This window comes from Phascolarctos cinereus, unplaced genomic scaffold (assembly GCF_003287225.1).
Source record: "Phascolarctos cinereus isolate Bilbo 61053 unplaced genomic scaffold, phaCin_HiC Scaffold_5;HRSCAF=322, whole genome shotgun sequence".
NCBI classification, from domain to species: Eukaryota; Metazoa; Chordata; class Mammalia; order Diprotodontia; family Phascolarctidae; genus Phascolarctos; species Phascolarctos cinereus.
In genome coordinates this window covers 273,102,237-273,120,247 of record NW_027555958.1, presented here as the reverse complement: position 1 = coordinate 273,120,247, position 18,011 = coordinate 273,102,237, and the positions used below count along the sequence as shown (strand labels likewise).

Below are 18,011 nucleotides of genomic sequence, written 5' to 3'. Positions count from 1 at the left end.
TAGGAGGTAGGTGCTATTATTATCTCCACTTTACAGTTGAGAAAACTGAGGCAGACAGAGGTTGTGACTTGTCTAGGCTAAAGTTGAACTCAGGTCTTCCAGATTCCAGGACCAGCACGCTAGCTACTATACCATCTAGCCACCTGTGTTTTTCTTTGAGGCTTTACTTGTAGGTGTTTTTCAGTCATTCTTTCTTTCTGGGTTTGTGTCTTGAGTGTCTCTGTCACCATAATAGTTTTTTATGGTGAGATTCTTTTTATGTTTGCTCATTCTTTCCTAATTTCAGACTTGATATTAGGTCTAGGTTCAGCATACTTCTAGAGGGAAGGTCTAGGCTGGTCCTGTTACTGCTTTCTTGGGCTATTGAATGTTATGTTTTATAGAATTTCAGGGACAGCCCAGAATGGAGACCTGTCAGTTTGGCAAAGTCTTGCTGTCCCCCCACTCCCACCCTAGTTTGAGTTTTGCAAGTTCCTGAGCTGGGTTTGGATCTAACAGTACACTGGTGCAGGACTTAGTCATTATAAGCCTATCCAATCCAATAAACATTTGTTAAGCACCTGCTATGTGCTAGGCACTATGCCCTGCTGTAAGTTATTCTTCTGCAGTCTTCAGATTAGTCTAGCAGCTGGAACTGAGATCCTGCTCTTCACCTGTGGTCTGAGCCATACTCCTGCAGCTTGCTTCTGGACTCATGTTCGTAATATCACTCCTTACCTGGGACAACACCCCTGGGTATAAGTTCCTTCCTCAATCTGCTCTGGATCTGTGACCTAGAACTGGGCAGAGAGAAATAGGAGCCAGCTGGCAGCTGTTACCACTCCCCATGCAATGTCAAAGTGCCCGGTATAGGTCTGGGACCTCCTCTTGCCTAATGTACATCCTCTTCCCCAAACTGGAGTGCCTCACAAATGGTATACTCCTGGACAGACCTAGTCTCCAGCGTCTGCAGTCCTCTTTGTTTCCCTATGCCAACTTGGGGTAGGAAAATGATTCACTGTGATTTTTTTTCTTGTATATCCCTACCAAAATTTGATCTGGTATGCTTTCTAGATCTTCCTGGAAGAGTTTGGGGAAGGGGAATAAAACTTGGCTATAATTCTTCCTGATGTTCTGCCATTTTGCTGTGCCTTCCAAAAAAATCACATAACCTCTCAGTGTCCTCTAGCTAATACTCTAAGGTGCAGAAAATATATCGATCTATATTCAGAGAGGAAGTTTCCTCACCTGGGAGAACTTTACTAATATCAAAGGTTCAGTCCTATCCCTATATATAAAAACAAGAGATTGTATATAAAAACAAGATATTCTATAGTAGAAAAATGCTCATAGGCAGTTATCAAAAGAAGAAATGGAAGCTGTTGACACCATATGAAAAAATACAGGAATTCCTAGTTCTGTGAGCAACTCCATCGAAGATGGAAGATTAAACATTTTCTCTGATCTCCACAACTGGTCAAACCTCTCCAAAACAGAAGTGCACCAAAGATAAAGCAACTTCCTCTATCTCAATAGTCTAGAACACCTAGAACCCAAGGTTTAAAAAAAACCCAAGAACTGATGCTGCACTAGTCCCCTACCTCCCATACTACTGGTAACAAGGCTACACTAGCAGACTCAAGGACCTGACACACAGGCTTACAACAAAATTCATCCCTACACCCAAATTCCTTGTTCTTCTTTTCAGTGCCATGGAGACCCTAGTTCCAAGATGCAGAAGTTTGGCTTGGCCATGACAGCATTGCTGCAGCCCTTCAGAAGCGAAAGTTTACCCTGGGGGCTATAACCCTGTAGCAGTAGCATTGCAAAGCTCTCAGCCCTCAGTTCTGGGACAAACAACCCTATAGCACCAGTGCAACAGCTCTCTGAACTGCTGGTGTCAGGTCAGAGAACTAAGGAACAGAACAGGCAGGATAGAGAATTAAACAAAATAAAATAGACAGTTTTGATTACATAAAATTGAAAAGTTATTGCACAATTAAAACCAGTAAAGATAAAATGGAAAGGACAACCACTGGGGAAAAAATCTTTGCAGCAAACTTCTGAAAAAGGTGTTATATTCAACATATATAAGAAATTAGTTCAAATATATAAGAACACTATCCAGTTCTCAAAAGATAAATGATTAAAAGCTATGAACAGGTAATTCTCAAAGGAAGAAATCTGACAATTATATAAAAATGCACCAAATTACTAAGAAAAATGCAAATTTAGAATGCAGATCAAAGCATACTGTTTGCTCTTGCTTTTGTTGTTTTGTTTCTCCTTTGTCGTGGTTCCTCCCATTCATTCTAATTCTTCTTTACAATATGACTAATGTGAAAATATGTTTAATAAGAATGTATAAGCCTATATCATCTGGCACCCCATCTTGGGGAGGAGGCAGGGGAGGGAGGCGGAGAAAATTTAAAACTCAAAAGCTTATGGAAGTGAATGTTGACTACTAAAAATAAATTAATTAATTTTAAAATAAAAAAAAGAAAAATGCAAATTTAAATAATCCTGAGTGTCCATCTCACATCCATCAGATTGACAGAAATGGCAAAAAAGGAAAATTACAATTGTTGGAAGAGTTGTAGGGAAACAAGATACATTAATGTACTGTTGGTAAAGCTATGAATTTGTCCAGTAACTCTGGAAAATAATTTGGAACTCTACCCAAAAAATCATTAACAATCTTTATAATTCCTGTAACCTAGCAATACCACTACTAGGTCTGTGTCCCCAAAGAGATCAAAGCAAAAAATAACTGTGCTATGTACAAAATATTTATAGCAGTGGGTTTTTTTTTTAGTGGCAAATAACTGAAAAGTTTAGGAGTTGGTTATATGCATATGATGGAATATTATTGTGCTATGAGAAATTATTCAAGGGACATTTTCAGACACACCTGGGAAAACCTGTATGAACTGATGTAGAAGTAAAATGAGCAGAAGCCAGAGAACAATTCACACAATAACAATGACATGGTAAAAATAAGCAACTTTGAAAGATTTAAGGACTGATCAATGTATGATTCCAAAGGACTGAAAATGAAATACTTTACCTACCTCCTGACAGAGAGGAATAAGCTCAAAGTTCAGAATAAGTCTTACTTTCTTGGATGTGAGTAAGATGGGATTTGCTTTGCTTGACTATGCATATCTAATGCAAGAGTTTTATTTTTCTTTTTTTCAGTCTCAGGGATGGACAACTGGGGAGGAAGGGAAGGGCTAGCAATGAGGTTGCTGAAGTTTTAAAAAAAAGAGAAAAGTAAAGAAAAGAGGGTCATTGAAGCCTTTTTAATGCATAGAAGAAAAGAGAATAGAGTTCAGTAGAAAACAGATAAGTAGGACAGTTTTGGAGATAACATGCTGAATATATTATATGTTTAAAGAGAAAAGCAAGCTGTTCATAATGCAGATCTGCAGCTTCATGCACTGCCCTGTTTTCCTGTTCTGCTTTGCATTTGGTTATTGGCATTGGTTAATAAAGTAATAATAGAATAAAAGTAACAAAATAACAAAGTAGGAAAAAATAACATTTTAACATAGTCATGGGAGACACATTATAGAAAAGCCTTTAAGGCACCATTTTGCTACAACTAAAACTTTTTTTTTTAATAGCCAACACAGTGGAATCTTACATCTTTTAATCAATTTCATGATGGAAAAGATATGATTTACTGTGGAATATCACTTGGCAAATCCTGCCCATTGCTCTCTAATACTATCATCCAAGATGCCTTCAATAGGTAATCAATTATTCTCATAAAAATTTCTCACCTATAGGTGGGAAAAAAGACATACTTGACAGTAGTTACTGATTTTTTGGTTACTTTTTTTGGTAGAAAGAAGGACCAACCAAGGTTTTCCCCCATGCTTTTGTTATTTTCTCTGCTTTTAAATATCTTGAGAATCCATCCCTCAATGCCCTCACAATTATGTCATCTCCAGCATGGACCTCTTCCATGTACACTTAATACAGTGTAGCTGTTCTTCCCCAGTTTTGTTCTCTTCAGTGCACAGAACTATTGGGATATATCTATACAGATATGGATATAGATACAGATACCCTTATGTCCTCTACTACATGTTAAGCTCACTGGGTACAGGGGTCATGTCTTAATCACACTGTGCCTAGCACAGTAGCTTGTACAACAACTGTTTGTTAAATGATTGGCTAACAAATTAATTTATTTTCGTTTTATTGTGCTTTGTTTTATTGCATTTCACAGATGTTGTGGGTTGGTTTTTTTCTTTATTTTTAATTATTTATTTGTTTGTTTTTAGTTTTCAACATTCACTTCCACAAGATTCTGAGTTTAAAATTTTCTCCCACTTTCTTTCCTCCCCCCTCCCCAAGACTATGTGCAATCTGATATAGGCTCTACTTATATGTTCATATTAAGCATATTTTCCCATTAGTCATGATGTAAAGAAGAATTAGAACTTGTGGAAGGAACCACAAGAATGAAGCAATAAAACAAAACAGCAAATGAAAAGGAGAGCAAATACTAAGCTTCCCTATGCATTCAGACTCCATAGTTCTTTCTCTGGATGTGAGCAGCATTTTCCATCATGAGACTTTTGGAGATGTCTTAGATCTTTGCACTGCTGAGAAGGGCTAAGTCTATCAAAGTCAGTCATTGTACAGTTGTGCCTATTACTGTGTACAATGTTCTCCTGGTTCTGCTCACTTCACTCAGCATCAGTCCATACAAGTCTTTCCAGGTTTTTCTGATGTCTGCCTGCTCATCATTTCTTATAGCACAATATAGTATTCCATTACATTCATATACCACAACTTGTTCAGCCATTCCCCAATTGATGGGCATCCCCTCAATTTCCAATTATTGGCCACCATGAAAAGAGCTGCTATAAATATTTTTGTACATGTGGGTCCTTTTCCTATTTTTATGATCTCTTTGGGATACAGACCTAGAAGTGTTATTGCTGGGTCAAAGAAGAAATTAATTTTTAAAGCATAAGACACAATTCCTTTCTAGCAAGGGAGATAATATGCATGAAACAATTAGAGGAACAATTAAGTATTAAACTCTGATGGTAAGAGAGGAGTGTACACTTTAGTTGTAAGAGAAGAAAAATAAATATAAGCAGGGCTGAGAGTGATTTGAATGCCCTGGAAAAAACTCCCTGACCTAAAACATATTCCTAAGCAACCTTCCTTAGGGACAGCTAGGTGGCACAGTGGATAGAGTGCCAGGCCTGGAGTCAGGAAGACCTGCGTTCAAATCCAGCCAGCCTCAGACATTTACTACCTGTGGGACCCTGGGCAAGTCACTTCACCCTGTTTGTCTCAGTTCCTCATCTGTAAAATGAGCTAGAGAAGGAAATGTCAAACCACTCGAGTATCCTTGCCAAGAAAACCCCAAATGGAGTCACAAAGAGTCAGACACGACTGAAACAACCAAATAGCAACAGCAAGCAAGCAGCCTTTTGTGGTGTCTGAAATTCTGTCATCCAAGATTTATTCCTTTGTACTAAAGCATTGTTTCCAGGTGGTAATCAGAAAATATTGATTGACCGCCTACTATGTGCTAGGCACCATGCTCAATAGTGAAAATACAAAGAAGGGCAAGACAGACTCTGCCCTCAAGGAGCTCACATTCTAATGGGGGGGGGGACGACACGTAAATAACTAGATATGTACAAGATATATAATGAATACTATAGGGTAGATAAAGGTGTTTTGGTTTCATGATGTGTGGCAGAACCATCTCAAAAGAATTCAGAGTCAGACTACCTCTAATCCAAGTATAGGCATTTATTGAGATTGACAGCTCTCATGAAGCAGGCTAAGTTCCAAGAGGAACCAGCATCTTAGTAAGACAACACAGGCAAATTTATAGTGTAATGATGCTGATTACACAATAGAAATTACGGATATTGGGGGCAGCTAGGTGGTGCAGCAGATAGAGCACCAGCCCTGAAGTCAGGAGGACTTGAGTTCAAATCAGGCCTCAGACCAAACACTTGACACTTACTAGCTGTGTGACCCTGGGGCAAGTCACTTAACCCCAGTTGCCTAAAAAATAAAAATAAGAGTACATGGAGGGGATTAAAGTGAAAGAAATTTGGAAAAAGTGGGTGTGACCAGATTATATGCCAGGGTACTTTATATTTGCCTAGAGATAGTGAAGAGCCACTCTGGAGCTCATTGAACAGGGGGGTTGATATTGTCAGGCCTACCTTTTAGAAAAATCACCTTGGAAGCTGAATGGAGTAGTGAGAGACTTGAAGCAGGAAACCCAGTTAGAAAATCATTTCAGTAGCGCCACTGAGAGGCAATGAGGACCTGATCTGGAGCTGTGGCTGTGTGAATAGAGAGAAAGGAGCATATACAAGAGATGCTGTGAAGGTAGAAATGACAAGATTTAGTAACGGATTAGTTATGTAGTGTGAGTGAGGGTGAAAAGTCCAAGATGACACAGGTTGTAAGCCTTGGTGACTGGGAGGATGACAGTACCCTCAACAGTAATAGAAAAGTTTGGAGGGAAAGATAAGGAGTCTTGTTTTGGACATATTAGATTTGAGATGGAATCAGGAAGGCCTAAATTGAAGCTCACCCTCAGACACTGGTTTTATAACTTAACTTCTCTGTGCCTCAGTTTTCTCACCTGTAAAATGAGAGTTGGACTCAATGGCCTCTAAGGTCTCTTCCTGCTCTAAATCTATCATCTTCTGATCCTATATATAACTCCCCCTGCCCTGCTGCCATCTCACCCAATTCACACTGGCAGGTTGGATTCCCAGAGGGGCGACTGCTACCTAAGGTTCTAGTTCACCCCATAGGTGACTTCTCCTAACACTGTAGCTCATGAACCCCTACTGCTATGTTTCTCATGAACAATCAGCCAGTAGATTCAGTTCTTAGAAAGAGCACTTACTCAATTGGTATAGCAAAAAAAAAAAATTCTAAAATATTTCCCCCAAAAACCCTCAGGCAAATTCTTCCACAAAAACAGTCTGCTGTGAAGAGAGTGGATATAATGGTAGTCAGGCACATGTGTAGGGAACGTATATGGCCAAGGCAACTCACAACTCCAGAACAGCAAGGTCTCTATGTCCTTCCTTTCTCCAGAGAATCCTGATGAAGTTCACTATAGGGCAGGCCATCAGTATCCATGATAGACAAATCACTCTACTGTTAGGTTGGGCTGCCATAGAATATAGTGTCCCAGCTGAACAGATGGCTCAGCTGAGCCTCCTCAATGTTACAGTCCTCAGTCTTGATATTATATGTCCTATCAATTCTTCCTTATCAATAACTTTCTCATTTGTTCCATACTCTCTATTTCTACTTCCACCCCAGTACAGGCCTAAAAACATTTGCTTGGAATACTGAAATAACTTTCTAACAAGTTTTCTCAGTCTCCATTCCCTACCCTTCACTTCACCCCAATTCATCTTTTAAACCACTACCAGATAAACCTTCCTTATGTATAATTCATCATGTTCCCTAATGCCGTCCAAATAGAGTTCAGACTCCTTTGCCTAGCATCAAAACCCTGTACAATATGGCATGATCCCACTTTCCAGCCTTATCTCATGTTACTCTTTCAACTATCTATTGTCTCAATCGAACTACTACTTTCTCTTCCCTGGTTACATCTTTCTTCCTTGTGCCTCCACTATACTTCAAATAAGATAAGTTAATAGAACTAACAAGCAATCTGACTTTCACATTTTCCCTGTTTATATATTGGGTTGTTGGGGATGAAGCGGGTTGTTGATCGGGGGACCTGATCTATTGAGCCACCTTGCATACTAAAATTCTATCAAGTGGATTGGTGGTACTCAATGGATCAGGATTCCCTTGATCAGCCAACCCCAATCCCACCCTGATACACTTTTTTAAATGATCTGTATCTCCTGAGACCAGGAGATAAATATTTGAGATATTTGAGATCAATGAGATAATATGGTTTTTAAATTTTTTTTTAAAGCACCTAGCACATAGGCATTATACAAATGTTTATTCCCTTCTCCTCTCCTTCCCTTCCTGAGTTATTACAATCAAATCTTCTTCTGTAGGGGGAATTAGAGAAATCAAATTTATAAGGAGGGTTACCAAGAACATAAGAAAAATTTAACTTTCCTTCAGCTATATGACAGTTTTAAGAAAGAACTTACCTTACTACTTGATGATGTGGGCTTATAAGCTGTTGTGAACAAGACCCTCACTGAAGCTTCTAGTCAGAAATGGGACAGCATAGGAGGAAACAGGGTGAGGTGTTATAATACCTGAGATGGCTCTGTCTCAGTATAACAAATTTCATTGTAGCTCCTTTTCCTTCCCTCTAGCAGAAAATCAGTACTTCTGATTTACAGCCTGCCTTCCAAGTATAAATATTATCGTTCCTATTTTGCAGATAGGGGATCTAAGTTAAATAAAGTTGAATTCACCCAATATTACATAAATTATTGCCAAAGCTAAGACTAGAATTTGGGGCTCCTGACTCCCCATCTGATTCTTTCCCACTAGGTAACTTTGCTTCCCCTGTTTATGTTGATCTATACAATCAGAGAATAAAGTGGTCAGATATTGTTATATGGGAGAATAAAATTGAACAGAGGTAAGTAGAGAATAGCCTACTTTGTGGAGGAGAAATAAACAGCATTACGGCAGTATAATTTAGAGTAGAACTATCTTTGTATGAGCCTGGCAGGAGCTGCTCCAAAAGCAAATACAAGTACATTCAAGAACTGTCCAGTAATCTCATCCTTATTGTCAACATTGATCAGCTTTTTACTACAGGACTGTGTCCGTGTGAAGAGCATGCAACAGAAGCATGAGAGAACTTGGAGGGGAGCAAGAGGAAGGCAAAAAGCTGATTTGAAATGTTTGGTTAATAAATCCGTTGAAAGAAGGCCAAAGGAACTGAACTTACTGTAGAAGAAGTTGAAGAGAGACTAAATAGCATTCTTCAAGTATACGAAGGGAGATAAAATAACTAAATAGGCTGAAGCCACAACAATATGTTAGACATTTGGAAGGACTTTCAGACTGTAAGCATTACAGTCTGGAATAACCATACAAAGAAAAGAAAATCAGAGTTTACATTTTTTTACAGCAATATGCCCTTTGACTCAATCATTAAATTTATTTCTGTCTTTATTACCCTCTCTGTTGGTTTATTTGTTTGTGGGCTAGGTTTTCATTCAGGCCTTCTCTCTTATCTTTTGGTATCTGAGATTTTCTCTTCTATTCCTTGTTACTCACCTTTGGGAATCCTCCTCATTCTTTGAAGTCTTCTCCTTTCCACTATTGTCCAAACCCTTAAGGCTTAGCTGCTAAGTTTCCTCAGCCTCCTCATGTTAGGAAATCCCTGTTCCCTGTTCCCTCAGGCCCAGAGCTCTAGTCTCCTCTAACCTGTGACTATTTACCACAGCTTTTCTGACACAATTTTCTTTTTTTTTTTTCAATCCAACCCCTTCAATTTTTTAAATTGACTATAACTGGGTCTTTTTCTTTTTTTAATCCTGAACTTAAAAATATAAAAAAAGTGTGTCCGTATACAAAGCAGAAACAAAAAGGGAGTTGTATATGTAATTGTGAATCTATATTTCCTACCACTTCCTTTTTTAAAAGTATACGATATAATAAATCCAACATTTTACTTTCAAAACTACCCTGCTTGTCTTAGTGTCCTTCTGAATTTCCATCTGGACTCCTCTATGCACGTTTTTAAATGTTTCTATAACCCTCGTATTTTTCCCCCCTTTTTGGCATCATTGTTGCTACCCCTCTCTCCCTCTCTCCTCCCTTTCCCAATTAAAAACATAGGAAAAAAAAGAATCCTTGTAACACATAAGCATAATCAAGCAAAACATATCCACATAGTGGCCATGTCCAAAAACATATGACTACTTCCACATCATGAGTCACCTCTCTGTCAAATGAGAAACAGGCTTCATCATAGGCCTTCCAGAGATGTGGTTGGTCATTGCTTTCACCAGAGTTCTTAACACTTTTCAGGGTTTTTTTGTTTACAGTGTTGTTGTCATTGTATAAATTGTTCTGCTTCTTCTTACTTCAGTCTGTATTATTTAATGTTAACTATGATTCTCTGAAATCATCTCTTGTCATTTCTTACTGTGAAATAATATTCCATTAGATTTGTTCAGCCATTCCCTGATTGGTGATCATCCCTTAGTTTCCAAGTCTTTGTTTCTTTTTGTTTTTGCTTTTCCTTTCACTCCCCCTTTAATATCAGGAAGTTAGTTATGCTTTCAAATATTCCCTCTCTGGGATTATCTTCCTTCTTAACATCACTCCCCATCCTCATCTGTTGAGCTTCCTGTATTTCTCCACCAAACGTGTGTGTGTGTGTGTGTGTGTGTGTGTGTGTGTGTGTGTGTGTGTGTGTGTGTATTTAACCCTCCTTTGTGTGGTTCAGATAAGAATGAAGTTCATATGAAACCCACTCCTCCCACATCTTCTACATTTGTATACTTTTCTCACACACTTCAGTTGTGAAAAATAGTAAATCTAACCCCTTCTTCCTCCTTTCTACACTAATATATTCTTTTTAGCCTCTCTTTCCCTTCTTAAAACACTCAGAATGGAACCAATCCACCCCCAAGTCTTCTTTTTCTTACTTAATTCCATCAATACCTTTTAAAGACATTAAAGTTCTGAAAGGAAACTTTCTCCCCATTAGAATTTTAGCACTTTATCATATAGCTCCTTCCATTTGCTCAAATAAATTTACCTTTCTAGATTTTTCTGGACTCTTGTGCTCTCATTTCAATTCCTACTCAGCTCTGCTTTTTTCCACAGAAATAACTTGAAAGTCCTCTGTTTTATTGAGTTTCTTTTTTCCCCTGAAAATTTGTCCAATTTTTACATTCTCTTTTCTTTTAAATGGCTAGGCAGAATCAGTGTTTTCTTGTTCAAGGTTTTGGGTAGAGTTACTGTCATGGGGAAGCCCAATACCTAGGCCCTAAGTCTCGAGACTATCCTGCTCACTTGTGTTCATTACAGTGAATATATGGGTTTGGTTGGGAATAGGAATATTGAACAAGAACACTATGTATTAAGATTTTCTAGAGGCTAATTCATGAGATTTTTATCTAATGTGTGTATAATAGAGGGGAAGAACATTATTTCCTATGGATTAAGGTTGTAATTATTAAGTAACTGATGCATTTCTTTTGAGATTTGGGGATTGGAGCAATTTAGAGAAAGCAACTAAATTTCAGTAACTAACTAACTAGTCAGCTAACTTGCTCTGTATGTGATGTACCTCAGTCATCAATTTCCTGTTGCTCAGATTGTGCCCTATGTCTTTTCTGGTTGGCTGTTTTTACTTTGTGTCTTAGGTCAATTTTTAAGAGGGGTCATGCTGAGGTAGAGGTAATAGGTTCAGGTTCCACATGGGTTAGTTAAATTTTGCTGTGAGTCATGGCCACAGACTTCACCTCTGAACACAGTCCATTTTCTTGAATGCTTATCACCAGTAATGAGCAATAGAGGGATATATAGATCAAAACCAAAAAAAAAAAAAATGAAAACGCCTGTAATGCATGTAGTGATCTTGGATTGGAAGCATCATCTTAGCAGTAAAAGGCTAACATGATGTTAAAAAAGGTGATAGAGACTACTGGAAATTTCTGAGGAAAAAAAAACTCTTTCTCTGGAGTGGTCTGAGTATAGTCCAGTCTCAAGATACAGGGATGGATTAGTTTTACAAGCCTTCAACCAGCCCAAGGACTTTATTTTCTCAATCACCAAGAGATACTCTTATTTGTATAAAATGTCTGACAAAGGGGAAAAGATGAAGTAGTTGAAGAACAATTATAATTTTTTAACATTTGCTATTTCCAGCTCTCCTGCTTGAGTTCACGTGAAGTAGGACTGACTGAAGTTGCCAACTTCTCCTGGTGCAATGTTTGAACTTACTCACAGAAAAGCAGACAGTTGGCTCAGACGTTTTCATTCTTGTTATTATTGGCTTAGCCGTTGTTCAGCCAATAGGAGGTTAATGGCTACTGTGGGGTACTAGACTTCATTTTGACAATATGCACATCAGATGATGGTGCTAGATTATGAGCTCCTAGAGGACAAGGACTGTTTTGACTTTGCATCCTTGGCATGGTGCCTGGCACGTAGTAGGAGTTTAAAAAATGCTTACTAAGTGTTGAGAGCTTAGTGAAAAGCTGCCTGAGAGATGAAACTTCAAGTAAACTATTAACCACAAAAGTGCACATTTTTCTTTCTTTTGGCTTAAAATGGGACCAGAATCTGAGGTTTCTGTATTATGTTGTAAAATAGTCATGACAAGGAACTTGTGTTTCTCTAGGTCCAAGTGTCCTGAGTGCCACAGCAGAGAGTGTAGAGCTAAGGCTGGATCAGGGAAGCATTTAAAGAGCACATGTTCACAAGGACCTCCTGCCCCCCAGGACACTGAGGACAGAACACAGCAGCTAAAGTTGTTGTGCAAGACAGTTGCAACAGCTGCTTCTGTAGGCTCTCCAGCTTGTCCTGGCTTCAGTTAGAGAAATTCAGGAGATTCAAGAGATCCTGCTGGTGAAGGGAAAAGGAAAATAATTTTAAACTAACAGCCAGTTCCTTAACATATCCAGAGCTTCATTTTCTTATCTGTACTTATACAATCTTAATTTTTAAGATTTTTTAAAATGTTAATTTGTTTAATCTTTTAGTCTTAATAGTCTTAACAAAACTCTTTTCTCTTTCTCTTTATACAGTGGAACTTCCAGCACCCAGAGCAGCTGACAGCCTCCAAGAACTCAACCAGGATACAACAGGGACTCCTAGAGCTTTTACCATTGAAGGGATGAAGTTGGAGGTCCAGCCAAGACCAAAATCCACCAAGCCCTCTAAGCCTCATCCTGCAAGACCGAAAATTACTCAGAAATCATCAAAAATCCGGAACTATAATGTGAAAGACTAACCTTAATATGACAGTGCCCAGCTCCTCCCTTCTCCAGTGATAGGATCTAGAATTGAAGTTTCCATACTGGAATTTGTGGACAGCTCTATTGCTGGTGTAATTGGGATAGAGGAGCAAGGCAGGAAAGTAGGTTCCTAGATTAAAGAGTAGAAACTTCTGTTACACATTCTGTTGGAGATGGCTTTATTGGTGTTGCCTATAGAGTTAATTAAAATTAACAAGCATCTTAGCTTTTATATTAGTCTTGATGGTAGGTTGTGAGTTGTCCTATATGGCATAAATACTTATACGATGAATCACAACTAAAGAATGTCATGAAAATCTCTTACTTCCTGGCTAATAGTAGCAAAAGTTACACTGGGGCTTGGCTCTCTGTTATCAGACCCATATTCTTCTGTTTCTAGAATATATGGACAATGCCCAGCTCCACCTATATTCCTATATGTATTCTTTTTTTTTTTTAAAGAAAACCAGAGGGCAGCTAGGTGGCGCAGTGGGTACAGCACTGGCCCTGAAGTCAGGAGGACCTGAGTTCAAATCCAGCCACAGACCAAACACTTAACACTTACTAGCTGTGTGACCCTGGGCAAGTCACTTAACCCCAATTGCCTTTAAAAAAAAAAAACCTGGTAAGAGAGTAGGAAGAGGATATCTATCTGTAGTAGAAGTGTTTCTCATGTATTTCCCTCTCACAGTGTTTAACCATTATTGTGATAGAGCTTCTCAGTGCCAACGTTGCAAGAGGAAGAGGCCCATATCCTTTGGACCCTACACTTTCAGGGGTCTTCCATACTCTCTCGGGACACTTTGATAAGGAGACCTATAGAATGGTATGACACTAGGAAAGCAGACTTTTCATACTAATCCAGAGTTATCCTCTGCCACCCTTTCGTTAGCCTCAGAGATACTTCCTCTTCAATGAGGACAGCCAGTGTCATTAATCCAAACTGAATCCCTCATTGCAGAAAGTGGAGTCCTTTCATACTTTGAGATCCTACATTTCAAGAGGTGGGAACAAGCATTTCTACTCCCAGGCATGAACTCAGCCTTATTGCCAACATCTAGAAATGGGTCACGATACAGTTATTTCTAACTAGTGAGGATCACTTCAGTGTGCTGCAGGCTGTGGACATATCAATTTAATTCTTTCTGTGGTACAACCCTACCATGGTTTTGAATTTCCAAAGGCCTACTTTAGATCTCATTAGCATTCCCCTTGTAAAGCAGGAACCATATGTGGCCAGGCACCTGTGTCATTCTCAACAGCCTTATCCACTTTATGGCACTAACCTAAGTGCTTTTTCCAACCAGGACCAATATGAGTAGCCTTGGGATCCAGAGACAGAATGAGGGGCCTAACTAAGCATTGCCTTCTTCCTGTTGGCAAAAAGGTGATCACTAGAGGTACAAAGTGAGACATTTTCAGACCTAGCCAATGTGTTGATTTGTTTTGCTTGACTATACTTATCTGTTAGGGGATAAAGGGTGGGAATGGGAGGGGGAAAAGGGAAGGGTGTAACTTAGTGAGTAGTGATAGAGATGCAAAAAAAAAATAGCATCTACAAAATACTTAAAATACACAGAAGAAAAAAGTTGAGAAGGGGATACATAGGTCAGGCAATCGTCCTTTTTTGTTCTTTGTATGTTGAAATGTTTGTGTTGATGATTGCTAAGTTCATAATAAAAGAAAACATTTAAAGCCTATTCAGCTACTAATGCATATGTTGTTTCCTGCCTCTTCTCCTGCAACCAAAAGGTTCCTTTCAACAGCAACACATCTGTTACAAGGGTCTTGCCACTTACCCACATGAAACTCACATTCAATGCCATTGTTACAAAAACAGCCAGTACTGGAGGTCAACACTGGCCCTGTCCCTCCTCCTCCCCCCATTTCTGTTTTGTCTTTTTCCAGAACTCTCAACCTTTCCCTACTCCTAGCAGAATACTAGCTTAGTTTAGTCAATGCAAAGCCACTCACTGCACTCCTTCAGTACTTGTTGCTGTAGTTTATGGTCTCTCTAGATCTCAAATGGCCTCCTCCCACATCTCTGTCTGCTGAATCAACCCTTCCTTTCCTTCAGGATACAGTTCAGGACCTACCTTCTAGATAAAATTTCCCAGATTTCATACTCCCCCCACCCCCTGGTCTAAGTGATTCCTTCCAGGATCTCTCACAACACTATTTTGACCCTCCTGTGTATTTGTTTTATTAAAATTGTTATGTCATCCACTAGATTATAATCTCTTTAAGAGCAGAGATTGGTTTCATTTTTGTGTATTACTATAATCTACCATCTATGGGCTACTGAATTTGACTTGAGGAGCTAGATTTTCCTAAGGGCTTTGAGTTAACATTTATCATTTTCCTGTTGGTTTCCTTTTCTAGAAAATGTAGCTCACACTAAACTAGGCAAGCAGTTCTCTAACCTTCTTCCCAGGATATACATTGCCTCAGTTTATTACTTCGGAGTGCTGTGAATACCAGTGGTGCTACCAGTCCATGTAACTGCTTGCTATATAATGAATAATCAGAGAGAGAATTTGAGAGAGATTTGAAAACAACATCCTTGTCTTCCTGTAATCCAATATTAGTAGTCTGCTTCAGCTAAATTTGAATTGGCCAAGCAGGAAAAGGGAGAACAGGTTTAGAATTTATCTCCTTGGCTTTATGTTTGGTCATTTCGAAGGGTCCTTCATTCAGGAAAATAAGAGTATGTTGCACTTCAGGGAACTATGAAAATCACTACTTAAGACTTATGTCTTCAAGAGGTTAAGGAAGCAGAATGAACTCCAAAAGTCAAGTTTTGCTCCAAAGGGTAGCAACATTTACCAAAAACAATGCCATCTCCTGAAGGACATTGACATTGCCTCAAAAATCAGTAGAGAAAGAGGGAGACCTGATTTAAGAACTTCAGATTTCTAGTGACCTCTAGATAGAAAATGAAAATTTCTTGAAATTAAGAGGAGATAGAACAAAGACCAACTTGAGTGACTGGAGAGAGGAAACAAAGAAATGGCTGAAGTACTACAAATCAACCTTGCCTACCTTTCCTCTCCAGGAATCAGTGCTGAACCACCTTTCAGGCATTTTGTTAAGTTCTGAGTTAGCTCCTTTTCTTTTCTGAAGGAGTTTGCAAATTCAACTACAAAGGAAAGGGAGGAGGGGAGACCAAAACAGTAATTTCTTCCAGAAAACAAGCTTTTGAGGACTTAAAGGCTGATAGAACAAAGAACTATGAACGAGGGATTAGGAAGAAATTCTAAGAGTGTCAAAGAAGGAGAGCTCATGCCACTATTCATTTCTTCTTGCCCCTAAATGTATACTTTCTCATCTAGTGCTCTTCTATGAAGCGGTTCCTTTCTCCTGGAATGCCTCTAAGCCCACTGTAATCGTCAAAATCCTATCCTTCCTCCAAGGCTTGGTTAGCTCAAATGTCACCTCCCGTTCCTTCTCCGCCAGAAGTACTCTCTTCCCTCTCCCAAGCTCACTTTACTTTTCTCACTTCACCTATTTCTTTCCACTATTGTGCCATAATTACTTTGTAAACATCCTATCTCCCTTACGAGAGCAGAGACTCCATCTGAACAAGATTTATAAAGATTTACAAACGGGAACTCTATATGTTTTATTTCACCTGGCTACCAAAGGAGTTTAAAAAAGAGAGTCTCTCACTCGGGTTCTCCCTCGCACAGACGTCGAAAATGGCAAATGTTCCCAAAGAGCCTTTTACCCCACCCCCAGAAAACCGAGGTGGCCAAAGCAACCAGTTAAATGGGTTTGCATTTAAGACACCCGGTGTCCTACCGAGTGGAAGGAGGACAGGGAAAAGGCCGCAGGGCTAAAGTTGACTACTAGCTCGCTTCAGAGGGTGTCCAAGATAGCCCCTCGGGGCGAGGCAGCAGGAACTCCCTCCGGCCTCAATCGAAGCCCTACTGACAGGTGGGGTCGGGCCAAAGGTTTAAGAGACAGCAAAAGCGAGGGGTGGAGGAAGACACAGATCCCCCGAAGCAAAATGGGGTCCAGAAGGGTCTCGGGTCAGAAAAACTGGCACGGTGCCCGAGGGCGAAGAGGGCGAGATGGGGGCCAGTAGGCCGCAAGTCCTCTTCCGGGAATCCAGGGAGCATGGGCAGGGAGGGGGGCGCGCCCCTCCTGGGGCGGAGGGCGAGGGAAGAGCGGAGTCTGCCCAGTCCTGCCCGTGAACTGCAGTAACCCCGGCGGGAGCGCACTCGGCCGGGGTGAATGACCGCAAATAAGCCACCGCGGCTTCCATGCGCGTCCACCCCAGACGAGGGCCGGCGCCCAGCTCAGGGAGCAGCGCCGCGGGCTCGCGCCCGGCTCCCCCACCCACGCAGTCATCACATCACCCTATCGCCTAGCAACACTTACACAGGCCCCGCCACTGGCGCAGCCTGGCAGGGGCGCGCACGCCCCTAGCCTCCAGATTGGCCGAGGCCGAGTGAATGAGCCGACGGCCCCCATCCAGCCCCAGTCACTCCGTTTCTCCCCTAAGCGGCGGCGTGGGAACGGGCGCGCGCGGCGAGGCTAGGCCGAAGCGCCCCCACCCTTGCCGCCACGCCACCTGTGCACCCCTTTCTGCCCCACACAAGCACCCCCTTTCCCATTCGCGGCTCCCTCCGGCGGCTATTTGTACACATGGCGCTCTGGGACCTTCCGGCGCAGTCCGCACACATGGCCCGCTTCCCCCCCACACACACCCCCTACCCGGAATCACGCGCGCGGGAGTCCCGGGCTCAGTCTGGAGGTGGGGGGGTGGGGGTGGACAGGATGACCCAGACCGAAGATTGAGCGGAAGGCAAGCGGAGACCCCGTCCCCCACCCCGCCTGGGCCCTGGGAAGAGCGTTTGGGCCACCCGGGACAATTCAGCTAGCAGCCAGAGAGCCGCCGAGGGCGTGGGGGTGGGGTAGAGCAGGGAAAAGGGGATGCCCGGCGGGAACGAGGGTGGGGGAGGAGGAGAAGGAGGAGCCGCCGGGTCCCGCCCCCTCCCTCCCCCCGCGTCGGACCCCGCCCGGGGGGTGCTCCTCCGCCCCTCCCCTGCGCCCCCTCCCCCTCCTCCGTCCAGGGTCCCCGGT

At 41.2% G+C, this 18,011-nt stretch overlaps 1 protein-coding gene and 1 long non-coding RNA gene across 4 annotated transcripts in view; one reads left to right on the top strand and one right to left on the bottom strand.

Annotated features, from left to right (window-relative positions):
- Positions 1–12,926, top strand: part of CCDC57 (coiled-coil domain containing 57) — a 260,478-nt gene extending 247,552 nt beyond the window's left edge. For all 3 annotated transcript variants that reach the window (XM_021000950.2, XM_021000949.2, XM_021000948.2), the window contains one exon: positions 12,714–12,926. In XM_021000950.2, the coding sequence (XP_020856609.1) occupies positions 12,714–12,919 (206 nt within the window). In that variant the 3' untranslated portion in view covers positions 12,920–12,926. The remainder of the gene's footprint in view (positions 1–12,713) is intronic.
- LOC110218316 (uncharacterized) lies at positions 5,747–17,887 on the bottom strand. Its single transcript, XR_002327267.2, has 3 exons — positions 17,643–17,887; positions 12,921–13,053; positions 5,747–12,531 (listed from the first exon to the last, which is right to left on the bottom strand). It is a non-coding gene; the product is annotated as an uncharacterized LOC110218316 (long non-coding RNA).
- Between the last annotated feature and the right edge of the window lie 124 nt (positions 17,888–18,011).